A 14,292-nucleotide genomic window follows, 5' to 3' on the forward strand; every position below is an offset into this window, starting at 1 on the left:
CTGCGTTATTCCCCCGTTTGCGTGTCTCTGCATGTTGGCCTTGTGATATGCTGGTAACCTGTCGGCGATGCACCCCGCCTCTTTCCCAATATTAGCTGGGAATGGCTCCAGTTCCCATTGCAACCCTCAAATAAGATAAGCAGTGTAGATAATGGATGGAAAGACTTCAAAATGTATATTTCACTCCAACTACACCTTGTTGATCCCAGGATCAAGAGGAGATGATAAAGAGACATCAGGAGGAGCTCAGGATTCTACATCAGAAGCTTGACTTGCACTCTGACACGTCATTGGACCGCTTCAAACAGACAGCAATGGTAAGCATTTCTATCTCTTCTTGTTTTAATTATTTATTTATTTATTTTCAGGGTCAACTCTACGCAGTCTACACAGGATTGAGTCTGAACTACCAATTTTTGGCCACTCTCAGAGACCAATACACAGTCCCTGTAGTTACACACAGAAAGTGGAATAAAATAAAATAAGATTAACTGGCACACAGAGAGCGAATACCTCTGCCCCAGCCAAACAGTCTCCTTGTTAAACCACATTTAAAAGTCCTTTAAACATGCTGGATATTTTTCATCAACATCCATGAATTTTTTTCTTACACCAAGTTTCCTGGTAATCATTCCAGTTGTTCATGTGTAATCCTGCTAACTAACATGAAGACAGATGAGCAGCGGTAATGCCGATGAAAACCCAATTTCCTTGGCAGACAAAACAATGGGAAGATGGGGCTGAAAGAGTTCAGCTATCACAATTTTGATACAGAACAACAATGGTACATGTAGTTAATGATATTGCTTTCATATATATATATCCAGAGACGCCTTATTTGAATAACAACAGGTCATTTATTGTATTTCTAAGGATACTGTCTGTATAATGTCATTTTTTTCATAGAAAACTATGTAATTCAGAAGATGTTCCAGAGTCTTAGAGCACTGTTGTAAGTGTTTTGTTTAATGCTCCCGTAAACCTTTTCCAGGAGCTAATGAAGAAGCCCACGATCAAAGTGCCGACCTCCAAGCATCTGGAGCGCCTGGCTGAGCTGGAGCAGACCGTGGCTGAGCTGGACCTCTCGCTGTCGTCTGCTAATGAAAAGCTGAAGCTGACCACCGATGAGCTGCAGCGACAGAGGACCGCCATGGAAGCACAGGCTAAGAGACACGCTGATGACATATCAAAGTAATTATCCCTGAAGTTTTTTCTTATTTTGAGTCAGTGGTTAAGTCTGAAGGTCAAATTATATTAGAATCAGAATCCTTTATATTACCTTTATCTTCATTGTTTTAATAACTACAGTAATTTAAAAATCGATACACACAAAAGTTCACTCTAAACAGTTGTTTATTCGAAGAACTTAAATATAGTATTAAATAGTAAATAGGGCTTTTACTGTGGAAAAAATCATTGCTTTTAAATCAGTAAATAGAACAGGTTTAGTAATACAGGATGCCATATTTTTGCTTTTGTTACGGATATTTATTCCACATATATTCCACTCAGGGTATTGACCAGCCTTAAGCACAGCTTAGAACAAGTTCGTCATGTCAGGCAATGTTGAATAAGAGGGTTTATACAATGATGGGATACTCAAGATCACCTGATGTTAAGGGTTCAGAAGTTTCATATGAAGCAGCAAAAGCAAAGCAGGTTAAAGAGAGCCTCTAGGAGCAATGGCCTAAAATGTGACATGCTAAAAAGGCATACACTAAAAGTAACATTGTGTATAATTATGCAGGGAAATAATCTGTTCTGTCTGACGGCAACTGAACAGTGTTTTATATTGATCTGATACACAAGCAGATACAACGCTCCTGATACAATGTCAAGAGTTTTCGAAAACCATATACTTTGCCTCGGTTTCAATTTTTCTAGTAACATTAAACATACAATCTATGTACGTGTGCATTTGTAGCCTTGTATTGGCTTGTATTATTCCCCCCCTGTTTGCTGCAACCTAATCTTTAGAGTTAGTATATACATTTTAAGTGGGTTTTATTTACTCATGGCTACAACCTCTGCAGGAAAGTAAAAGTTATGTAATTATGCCATAAATCTCTGATAAAGACAAACTAACAGAGGGGTTTTGTTGCAGGAAAGATGAGCATCATATTTCCCAGGTGAAGAGTCTGACTGCTGAGACTGAGGATCAGGGAATCCAATTGGCCCTGAAGGAGAAGGAGATGAACTACCTCCGCACTGAGCTGGAGGCCCAGAGGGAGGCCAACATCCGCTCCCCCAGTAACACCATGAAAAACCTGGTTGAACGACTCAAAGCTCAGCTCGCTCAGAAAGAGAAACAGCTAAAGGTTGTTCATTTATCATAATACTTTAATGTACTTTTCTGTTTCATGAAGGTAAATTGTTTGCTCCTGTTGCTTTAAAAAGTAACCAGATATCTTTAGGAATGAGGAAATGCTTTCTTTCGTTGGCGTCTTTCCCCCAAAGTGCTTATGTTTCAACCCTTTCCAAAGATGTGCATTACAGGTGGACACATTGCACAAAGTACTTCATACAACAACAAATAAGTGCTTTTGTCTGTGTTTGGTCAGTTTCATGGAGTGGCTGCCTGGTCTAGATGCTTTCTTGCTGTTCACCCAGTATTTACTTGTTGGGAAACTTGAAAGAAGCTTATGAATGTAACTTTTTGGGCTTTTCAGCTTCATAACAAGTAACAACTAAGTAGATCTGGAGATCAGGTTTAATGATACACACAGTACAACATTTTTTACCACTGAACTTATCACATTTAACATTAAGGGCATCGCTTTGTTCCCTGTTTTCTCTCAGGCTCTCAGTAAAGCTCTGTTGGAGCTGCGGGCAGAGATGACGTCTGCTGCTGAGCAGCAAGTCATAGCTAATGCTGCACAAAAAGAAGAGAGCCTCAATGTACAGATGCTGATTGACAAGCACACCAAAGACCTGAAGGTGAGGTTTTCATGTGTGTTACATTTCATAGACGACATGTATGGAAAGTTTGCTGGTGGTTTACACAGGTCTCATTTGATTTACTGTCACAATGTTCCCTGTTACGTTGGTGAACACATTACACAGGCCAGACTTGTTGCACAGACATAATTATTGACATAATGAAAAGTTGTTTGCTTTAATCATCTTATAGGGAAGTTGGGGTTAAGTCAGACATGTAAGGATTTAAAACTTTATCATGATTTATTTTGTCTCAATTGAAAAAACACGCACTGATTAGTCGAGACACAAATATAGCAGATAGCATAACCACCAAATAACATAAAAATCGGGTTATATTCTTTATTTTGGTTATTTTTACCAAATTCTATAAAAAAACTAAAATCTGCAGTGTGTTTGTGGGTCTCTGAGTATTTGCCTTCTTCCTTTTGACACATAATCAAGCCCATTTCCTCTTTTTGATGAGTACATAATCCTTTGAAAACGAATAGAAAATACAAAATTTTTTACAAATATAACACAGGCTTTGGATAGATACACAGATAATACTTGATGTTGTTGATTTGGTTGATATTTAAGGTTTGGGATTTTTCATTGCCTTGGTTGTAAAGAAAGAAAAAGATTAGCACATTTTTTTGTATTAGATTATAAGACAAGATGTTAAATATCCCTTAGGGACATAACTTCAGTTGTGCACCTTAGCGCCATTAAGTGTTTTGTCCTTGTAATCAACAATACAGGCCAAACTTGAGGCTACACTGAGGCTAAAGGTAGATCTGTCTGGCTACTGGCTTGAATGACAGTACTATGAAAGCCAGGTGGCCCGCTCAGTAGATCAGACATCATTCCCTCTATGCCTTTTTAAACTAAATACTTTCCCATTTTAGAACATAGGGCAAGATGGAGAATATCCTTTGTATGTTCTTGAGCTCTAATTAATGCCCCTGTTGGATGTTATCGTAGATGTTGGGGACAGTTCAGTTGTGTACTGAAAATATCTTAAATCCCTCTTCTCCAAAGCTGCGGGTGCAAGAACTCAATGAGGACCTTCAAGCTGCAAAGGACACTGTCAAGGCAATGAAAGGTCGGGAGAAGACCCTGAAAGACGAAGTGGACCAATTGAACCAGGACCTCCAGAGGAGTCATAAAACTCAGAGACGTCTGCAGGCTGAGAGGGAAGAGAAGGAGCAGGAAATTCTGGAGCTCAGGCAACAAACCAAGAGGCTCAGCAGCGCTCTGCAGGTTAGTGTTTGTAAGATGCAACTCATTTTGACTGGTGCGTATTGTTGTCGCTGTTGGTAATAATACAGTGGTATGCTCAACACCACCCTTGTGATCACCAGACACATGACGTCAGCATAGCATCAAGTTGTCAAGTGATCGGGGTCCTCTGACTCAGGCATTGACATTCAGACCGTGAGATATGATCAAATATAAAAAAAGACAAGCAAAGCCTGCTAGACTATTGCACAGCATTCTTTTTTAAATTGAGGAATGCATCAAGAGTTGACTCATTTGTCTAAGATCTTTAATTCTTCTTGTTTAAGGTTTTGTTGTGGATCAGTGTCACCTAGCATGTACAGTACAGGACTCCTTAGTTTCTCAGGACTTGAGCTTAATCTCCCTCTTATATCTTTAATATAATGTCATGTGGGCCGACCCGGTCTGAGAACAGTGAGGTGCATGAATGAAAATTCTCTTCTCTGTATTTATGATTAGAATCAACCAGAACCAGATGGGAAGGGGACGACAATCGAGAATCTGCAGAAGAAGATCAGGAGGCTGGAGTCTGACTTGGACAAAAGGGCAGAAATGAAACATGTTAAAGATGATCATGGAAAGGTTTGAACATTAATTTAGTCAACATTTAATATTGTTTTAAGGTCTTTATCATTGGACAGCCTCTGATATTGCATGGTTTATATTAGTGCAATTTATACTGCCTTCCACTATTAGCGTTGGCTGACTTTTTTCTTAAGCCCTAAATCATTTTCAGTCCCCACTTTCAGTGGTATGTCACACCAACTAAACCTCAACCAGCGGTGAATGTGTCTGGTCACACTGGCTGCGTGACCAGCACATTCGGATGGGAACATGGAATCAGCAATGCGAGTAGTGTGGCTCAGTCTTGTGTTGTTGTTGTTGTGAAGGCGTCTGGGCAGAGAAGCTTTGTCAATGATATATATTATTCTCTGACATTCATGTTTGAAAACTGACTTCTCACCATTGCTGATCCACGTTATTTGTATTTTCTGTTACTAAGAAACCAACTGCCAAGTAGACAATCTGCTTCCTGTCCATAACTGGTCAAATGTTTTATGTTTTCAGGGGCACGTTCAATCGCAAAAAGTTTTTGCTCCAATTTGCTGCCGTTTCTGGGCTAAAATATTTAAATGTCACTCCCTCTACACCGTCAGATATAGGTTAGTTATCTGTAGTTAAGGTTTTAAATTAAAAGTATTTGTTTGACCGATTATTATATTATTTTATTATGCTCTATGACATGAGATCATTACTATTGACGCAGTTGTGTAAACAGCTGGTGGAGCGAGAGCCAAATACATTTTAAACAGTTTATTTACGAGGAAGTTAGAGCTTGTTTCTCTTTCTAATTTGTGGTGAGATACTGGATCATTAAAGCATTTGAGAACTTTAGAGGGAAAAATCTTTTAATAACACAGGCGTTAGAAAACAAAATATTGCTTTTACAGAAGCAAAAGATTTTCTAAACCACTGGATTAGTATTTAACATTGCATTTTAAGGGCTTATTAAATTATCTTTTGTTTGGAATCTTTTAATGGAAAAAAATAATAAATAATAATTCAACAATTCTCTCTGAAATGTATCAGAGTAGAAGTATGAAGTCGCAAGAAGTGGAAATACTAAAGTACAAGTACTTAAATTGTGTGAAATAAACAATACAAATTTGAGATTTTAAGTATTTCTTACATTATGTAGTATAAACTAAAGTTATATATAGTCATATATCTCATGCCATGCATGGATGTTTAAAATAAGCTTGTTTATTTTATCAATTAGTTTATTAATACAATAAACACAATAAATAAACTAGGGGCAAAATATTGAAATCTTAATCTTTGGATAAACTCAGCGCCCCCCTCTTCCTTTTGGAATTTGCATGGTTTTAAATATTCTTTAAGGTTTCTTCCACTGCCAAATAAATCTGGAAAGGATTTTCTTCAATTCAGAAAACTGTTTTAAGTGAATTTCTAGAGGAGGTGATTAAAATAAGAGATATCAAGGATGAATGTTCATTTTTACACCATCAACTCTCTGAGGCTGAAGGAAGAAATGGTATTCCATTTCTTTATGAGAATACCATAATTTATCTCTTCCTATGATGGAATATCCCTCTGAGGCACCTTGAGGTGTATAATTAAATGTCCACACCTCAGTTTTTTTCCCATTAAAATTATATCCTAAATATCTCATACCTTTGAGTCACACAAACCGCAGGGGGTAAAGAAAAGCTACGCTGGAATGTATGCATTCTTATGCAAGTTAGGTTTTCCTAGTCAGTTTCCAATAGTTAAAATCTGTAAGACAATTTATTACTTACTACATGTGATTTCTGATAAAGAAAAATTCAGATAATGTTCCCATCCTGGGTTGTCATCAGCTGCCATGTCTAATTTCAGCTTGTTTTCTATCACGTTCGTGGCTGTCATACTTCTAGTAGCCCCATTCAACATCACAAAACAAAAGACACTAGTAAAGGCAATTCACAAAACCGAGCTTGCAAATTAAGCTGTCACTCCTTTAGTCGTTGGACCGAAAACAAACTTCCAACTGTTCTGAATTGTATTTATAGTAGCATTGTCATTCTATATGTGCATACTTGTCTTGCAGTCTAAAGAAGAGATTTTGCGGTGGGAGGAGGGTAAGAAATGGCAGGCCAAGATGGACAAAGTGAAGAATTCACTGAAGGAGAAGGAACGTGAGAACGAGTCCATGTCCAAACAGTTTAGCACTCTGAAAGACCTCTACGCCAGGTCAGTGTGAATATCATACCAGAGCTCTTCATCTTTTTGTTTATGTAACAGAATTACTTCAACTGGAGGGGGTAGAGAAACCTAGCAGGCAAAGAAAAAAAAACATAGAATGACATTATAATTGTCCAAATTTAAAGAAGTCTTTGAATTCCATGTTTTAACATTCCCAAACCCTAAGATTCATGTTCCTTTTATCCTAGACAAACAAATGTGGTAAGCTTCACATTTGAGAAGCTAGAAACTGAAAATGTTTAGTAATTGATTAGTTTAGGACCAAGGTATTAAGAAAAAAATATATAAGATATGAGAATATCAGTCTAACTATATGAAAGTTACTGCCACTGTCAAGATTGAAATGTCAATCAATGTTCTTCCCTGTCTTCATTCTGTTCTACCGTGTGTGTGCAGACTGGAGCAAGAGAAGGGTGCACTGCAGAAAAAGCTCAAGGCTCGAGGTGTGACTGCTGACCAGGTAGTGGGTGTGAGAGCCACTGAAATGGAGAAGGAACTAGAGGAGCTGAAGAAGAAGAACTTAGACCTGGAGACGCACATCCTCACCATAAAGTATCTATCAGTCTTTACAAATTCTCTTCATTGCCCTGATTTTAATTTGTTGCTCTGGAGCTATAAGAGCGGAAATGAATGACTAAAAATGTTTTATCTTATATCTTAAATTTCATGGAATTCTCCAAAGTTATTATTTGAAATCATATTATGTTATTATTGTTGGATACAATGTTATGGATAGAGAGATTGGTAAATTACCTTACATGTATGAATTAGGTCAATGGTAAGGTCAATATTGAATTCTTTCTTCATTTATGTAGTACCCTGAAGACGTAGGGCTTTACAGTACAGTAAATAGGGCAATAAAATAAAAAAATAAATAAGGAAATGATAATAAGAGACATGGTAGAATAGAGAGACCAGTGAAGCATAGTTTTCAGAGGATTGTTATTCATGATACTTCACAGTTATGTTAATCAGGAAGTTCCTTTTGACATTTTGCATTTGCAGAGGGGGATATGCCATCTCCTGATCACTGTCTTTCCAGCAGCTCCAAGGATGTTCCATAGAAGTACAAAATACTCTGAATACCACTTCCCTGAATTCAATTGCTCTCAACACTGGAACAGTTATAAGGCCAGTGACAAGCGACCTGCGTGGTCTTGGGGAGTATAGATTAAAACCATGTCTGAGAAGTAAATGGGCTAGTCCATTAAGGAATTTGAAAACTTAAAAAGGATTTTATAACACATTCCAAAACGGACATGCAACCGATAAAATGTGTGTTCTGCTTTTGGTCTTCCTTAGTCCATCTGTTTGAGATTCATGGCTTACTTAAAGCTTTCTTAGACTCACCAGAAAAGACAGCATTATAGTAGTCAAGTCTGCTAGTGATAAAAGGATGACCTCAGTATCTGCTTGGGAGATAAATGGTTGCACTTAAGCAATGTATCTAAGATGATCGAAAGCACTTTTAGTTATATTACTGACATCAGATTCAAAATAAAAATCATAGCCTAGAACGACATCAAGATTTTTCTGGTAGGAGCTTTAGGGGGAGCTAGGAGAGTATAAAAAAAGATTTTAAATAAGTGATATGATTTATGCATTTAACCAGTTTATCATAGGGCTGATGTAATCGCTTGATAATGAAATGTTCAGTTGTGGATCAACAACTGAGCTATGAAAATTAATCAATAAAGTTTTTGTTGCTGAGGCTCATTATTGGTCCCTATAATCCACCTTTATATTTTGTTTGAACGTGCAGACAACAACAGGCTTTACCTCGTGATGATGCCATGGAGAGTCTGATGCTGAAGAACCACTATCTAGAGGACAGAATCCACATTTTAGAGGGTCAGATGTCCAAAGAGCCTTTGTCAAGACCCTCTGTAAGTGCTCTTCAACATAACAAGAAAACAGATGTGTGCTTGAAAACCAAATGTGGTGAAACAATAAAGCTGCTTTCAGACATAAACTGAAATCAGGATAATCTCTTGGCATTCTCTAGATGTGCCACAAATGACCAAGTGAGAGGCTAAAGACATTCTCCGGAGTTTCTCCTGCCAGCTACTAAAAACTCTGGACGCTTGTTCGAATGAGCTCATGTGAGAGTACAGCAGAAGATCCTCTGGGGTATTAACCGCAAGCATGTGGACGTGTTGATGACATTTCTAGCATGCAATCAATGCAAAACCTCAGATATATATAGTATAATAATAAGACTAATATCTCAAGATGAAAAAGAGGTAGGAGACGCAGAACAAAGATGTCAGGAGATTTTTTAGGGATAAGGGCTGATGCCAGTGTCTGTGCTATAAACAAAAACAGATGATCTCTGAAGCGAAAGTAATGTGTCACATCCTATCTTTGCCTGCTGAGCCAACCTTCACCTGAACGCTGTGGACACTTTTTCTGTTGTTTTTAATGCGTCTGACTAGAGAATCTCCTCCATATGTGAATGGCAACTCCTGAAAACCCTAAACCCCAATGTCTGCAAATTATCTGGAGTTCATGTCTGAAAATGGCCTATTATTATTTCTTACAAAAATATTTACACGCAATTTAGTTGGTATCAAATAGTTATTTAGCAAAGATGCTAAACATTCATTAACATCATTTGACATTCTAAAGATTGGAATTTGCTATTTCTCTGTTTGGCATTATACAGTCCATTTTCACTTTTCAACGTTCACTATATTCAATCATTGTAGATGAAATGTGAAAAACTGATCTAATTACTAATTACAAATATGTAAAAAAGTTTCATTGTTTTGCTCTGTACAGCGTTTTGTAACTTTGTTTTGAAAAGTGTCATATAATTAAAGTTATTATTATTTTAATAATTTATTAAGACGGAGATGACATTACCTCACCTTGGTGTCTCATGAAGAGTAACTTTAATTTATCTAAAATAAAATAATAATTCAACCAATGTAAGAAAAGAAAAGATCAAACAAAGACAGAGGAAAACCACAGCTGTGATCTGGTCTGCTGAGGAGAGGAGATCTCCCTGAGGCTGAATTACGGTTCTTTACAGGGCAGAGCATGCTGGGCCCAGGTATAGCTCATAGCTGATAACCCTCCATTAAACACCTGTAAAACACAACCACATGGACACAGAGACTCCTGTTACTAAGGTGGACGAGGGTTTTCACAGGATTAAAAGACGTTTTCCTTTCATTGTATTCCAATATTCATTATTCTTTATCATCTATCTTCATGTATCTCCATTGACACTGGATTCAATGTAATTCATTGCCTTTGAAGGTAAAAAGCTCCTCCTCCCAGGCTTTGAGAGGGATTGGTTCTGTCACTTTTGATGTTGTGGATGGGTCGTTCGAAAGGAATGTTACACCCCATCTAGCTGAATCCTCCAGCTGCTCCGTCAGCACTGAAGCTGTCAAAGAGCCCGCTCACCATCAGAGGGCGCCAAAGCAGAGTCACACAGAGAGAGAAACTCAAACCAGCTTTGTTGGTGAAGAGGATGTTTGCCTTGACCATGAGCAACCGAGCCCCGATGTAAAAGAAAACTCAGCAGCTGACAAAACGCATGATGAAGTAGATGATGGGACACAAACAGAAGCAGATCATGTAGAAAGCAGAAACATCCCATGTGGTTCTGATCTTGATATGCTTGAAGAAAAAGAAGAAAGCACCTTGCTCTCTCAACCAGAGATCGCAAAAGAAACTGGGGCCAAGTCTGATGATCTGTTAGAAAGACCTAGATCAGTTGTGTCATCCTCTAAGCCAAGGGCAGCAGCAACAGGCCATGAAACAAGTGAAACTATGACTAAAGAGAGTCCTGCTGAACAAGAGGGTCGAGACACTGATGATGATGATGATAATGATGATGATGTGAGAATCAGGGCAGAGAAGACACAAGAGGATAATAAGCAGATTGAGCTGAAAGATGAAGCAGTTGAGACTACAAAGGAGGCAACAGAGGAAGATAATCCAGAACAGTCATGCTCAGCAGAACCAGATGTGGAATCCAGCACCACACAGAGCAAACACCTGGGGTTCATTAGAAGAAGAAGGGATGAGTGCATCCGAAAACGAGAAAGCAGATGTCTTAGATATCAAAAGGTACTCCTGGCTTCTATAGTCACCCAAGCTTAAGTGATGTGGTAGCATGGCAGTATATGTGGCCGAGTAGAAGTCAAGGCACTAACAGTAGAAGTGGCTTGTTTGTGTTTGGCTCCCCTGCATTGTCTTTGATGGATGTGGTCGTATGTTTCAGTTTCATGACCTCTAGAACACAGGCATGGATTAAACAAAGATGCTGGTTTCCTCCACTCCCCTAGTGCTTTTGTTTTTGAGGATGCAATCTCTTCCACCGTAGAAGTTGTAATCACCATACCATGGAAATCCTTTTCTCTGGCTTAGGTTGTATGTTTGCTTCCCTCCAGACTTCAGGTAGAGGCACTGGCACACCCTCACAGAGAGATCAAGACCTTCAAAAAGAAAACCTCAAGCTTGCCTCTGAGAACCTGGAGCTGCGGTTTCAGCTGGAGCAGAGCGACAAAGACTTACCGAGACTCAAGGTACGCAGAACAGAGACTAAGAGCAGGCTGTTCAGTGAAATGTTCTAACCAGCTGCTAGCTTCATATTTACCAGACAGATATCACTAAGAGCTGGCATCTTTTTCTCATGATTGAAGATGTTTGTCTTAATGAAATGTTGTGTTTTCTCACCCAATGTGTTGAATTTCACTTTAGTGAATGGAGAATTTATTCGTTGCATCATAAATTTATCTTCGACTGCATTTATTTCAGTTCTGTCAGTGTTTTCAACCCCATGGTTCAACCCCAACATAAACTGAAGGGAAAAATGTGTTTTAAATGTGTTTTATTTTACTTTATACACCTTTTTTTCTGTTTTCTCACAGAACCAAGTTGCAGACCTGAAGGAGATGTGCAGCGCTTTGAAGAAGGAAAAGGCAGAGGTGAAGAAAAACCTGTCTCATATAAGTGGAGTAAGTTAAAGTCACATAATTACCAACTGTAACAACTGTATTTGTGTGTGTGTGTGTGTGTGTGTGCGTGTGTGTGAAAAATGTTGCTACCTCCAAATAAAACCTTTTTCAGCATGACAAACATGCAAAGTTGTCATAAATCTTAGTTGTGTAAAGAAAGAAAGGAAGACTAGGTTTAGAAATCATTTGTATTAACTACGACTGAGTACTCATAGGTGTGGACTTCATTTAGGTATGTTTGATTCCATTACATGATGGATTCTTTTTATTCATAATTTTCCAAGAAATTACAGAAAATAATAAGATAGAAACCTTAAGATGTCTATAAATGAGGTATAAAAAGCTCCACTGAGGTTCTCCATTAAATTGTATTTCACCAATGTCCTGTTTATGATGATCATTGTTTGTCTCATGTTCCTCACCAGTCTGGCCAAAGTGGTAAAACAGTACCTGAACTTGAGAAAACCATTGGGTTGATGAAGAAGATGGTGGAGAGGGTGCAGCGGGAGAATGAGACGTTGAAGAGGTCCGGTGCACTAGCTAGTCAAGACAAGGTCTCTGCTTTGGAGCAGGAAAACCAAAACCTAAAGGTTGGTCACCACTTTATGTTTTGTGTCGTACATAAGTGTACCAACTTCTTTTTCTTTTACTACAACTGAGTCAATATTGCACACCCCCGATATAAACACACTTATACCTTCGCTAATGTAGTTATTATTTGTTACTGATTATTGGTTGACTATTTGCACAGCCTCTTACTTTTACTCATGACCTGTGCGTGTGGTATAAGCTGCTGGATGCCTACTGTTCTTTCGGGATCAGTAAACTATCCATCTTTTATTTTCTTTTAGGCTGAATATGAGAAGCTCAAGAGCCAAAGTGAAGCTGAGCTGAGATCAAAACTTGAATCTAGGACCAAAGGACTGGAGAAAATAGTGATTGAAAACGAACGTCTACGCAAGGAAATCAAGAGGGTGAATACATGTTACTTCTACAATATGCTACACCTTCAAAAGTACTTTCAGAAGGAAAGTTGAATTATATTTTCCTTTTTAAAAGTGGGTGTTTTTATTTAGTGGTATAATGTCCCAATTTAGTTTGTGTAACTATGTGTAAATGTGAGCAAACAGTGTTCCTCCTTGTCAACGGCTAATGGGAATATTTGTCCCAGTCAGAGAGAAACTTAATATGACTGAGTTTGAATATGTTATTAATTCTGGTAATATGTGTGGAACATGGATTTCTCATTTGTAGTAAAACCCTCTGAAAACACACGTCATTGTCTCACCTGATTGTGCATGATTGGTATTGTTAACAGGAAATGGAGGCCGCAGAGAGGCTGAGAGTCACCAAAACGCGTCTGGAGGCAAACAACGAGAAGCTGGAGGCGGAGCTGGAGGAAACCAAACAGCGGCTTCGTGCAGCTCTGTCCAAACCTGTCTCAGAGGGAACTGACACAAAGACCTTGAAGGCTTCTGTGGTAACAAGGTCAGCAAACAGCTCCCTACACCGTCCATCTGAGTCTTATTCAAAAGCTTTCACAGCTTTAATGAAGAGTAAACAGTAGAGAGCAGAGTGTGAGACAGCGGTTGTTTTTCTTCCTCTCTGCAGAATGTTTGAGAACAAGATGAAGGAACTGGAGAAAGAGCTCTCCCAGAAGACCTCCAGGCTGTCTGAAGTCAAACAGCAGCTGAAGGAGGCGAGCGAGCGCGAGGAAAGAGCACAGACCAGCATCCGACAGCTTGAAGATCAGGTACATGAGACTGCATACTATGTTAAAGCAGTGTTTGTCATTAACTCTCCAGACTTGGGGGACCCTCTATATTCTAATTGGTCCTGTCACAGCCTCATAATTAATCAAACATTTTTACACTTCTAATGGTAACACATGTGATCTCTAACTTAGTGTATTGCTTTGTTGCTGCATTGTATAGCTTAGTGCAGCGCTATTTTCAGCCTGATCGCTATCGTGCATAAAGTTGTTACCGTCCATGCAGACAATCTGACCTCATTTCAGCTGGAGTCGGGTGCATAAGTACAAAATGAGAATATAACCAGCTTGGTGGAAGTCCTAATCTTTTTGATTAGTCTTTACAGTAAGAGACGTTTTTAAGAGGTCCAACAATTAAGTATTGCACAAGACAAATTTAAGAATAAGCAGATGTCATGATATTTAGTCCCGTGAAAGTCAAAGTCCAAAGTCTCCGTGGCTCGACCCATCTCATAAACGTGCGGCATGATAGACACTTGTCGCTGTTAACTGGTTGGTTAACTATATACTTATTTACAAACCTTGTCAATATCGATTCAGTTAAGGATATTTTCATTGTACAATACCAATTTTGCTGGGATATGC

The 14,292-nt window shown here is 38.6% G+C and overlaps 1 protein-coding gene across 2 annotated transcripts in view; it reads left to right on the plus strand.

The window, feature by feature from the left end:
- cep290 (centrosomal protein 290) overlaps positions 1-14,292 on the plus strand; it is a 50,468-nt gene that overhangs the window by 33,688 nt on the left and 2,488 nt on the right. Inside the window, exons 34-49 of one of the 2 annotated variants that reach the window (XM_062389425.1) lie at positions 210-317; positions 992-1,191; positions 2,105-2,318; positions 2,800-2,937; positions 3,958-4,179; positions 4,657-4,779; positions 6,809-6,951; positions 7,360-7,515; positions 8,726-8,849; positions 10,228-11,046; positions 11,370-11,504; positions 11,850-11,936; positions 12,362-12,526; positions 12,788-12,910; positions 13,255-13,424; positions 13,548-13,689. In XM_062389425.1, coding sequence (XP_062245409.1) covers positions 210-317; positions 992-1,191; positions 2,105-2,318; positions 2,800-2,937; positions 3,958-4,179; positions 4,657-4,779; positions 6,809-6,951; positions 7,360-7,515; positions 8,726-8,849; positions 10,228-11,046; positions 11,370-11,504; positions 11,850-11,936; positions 12,362-12,526; positions 12,788-12,910; positions 13,255-13,424; positions 13,548-13,689 — 3,069 coding nt within the window. The remainder of the gene's footprint in view (positions 1-209; positions 318-991; positions 1,192-2,104; positions 2,319-2,799; positions 2,938-3,957; positions 4,180-4,656; positions 4,780-6,808; positions 6,952-7,359; positions 7,516-8,725; positions 8,850-10,227; positions 11,047-11,369; positions 11,505-11,849; positions 11,937-12,361; positions 12,527-12,787; positions 12,911-13,254; positions 13,425-13,547; positions 13,690-14,292) is intronic. The other variant, XM_062389426.1, reaches the window with a different exon arrangement.

Source organism: Platichthys flesus, chromosome 6, assembly GCF_949316205.1.
Source record: "Platichthys flesus chromosome 6, fPlaFle2.1, whole genome shotgun sequence".
In the NCBI taxonomy this organism is placed as follows: domain Eukaryota; kingdom Metazoa; phylum Chordata; class Actinopteri; order Pleuronectiformes; family Pleuronectidae; genus Platichthys; species Platichthys flesus.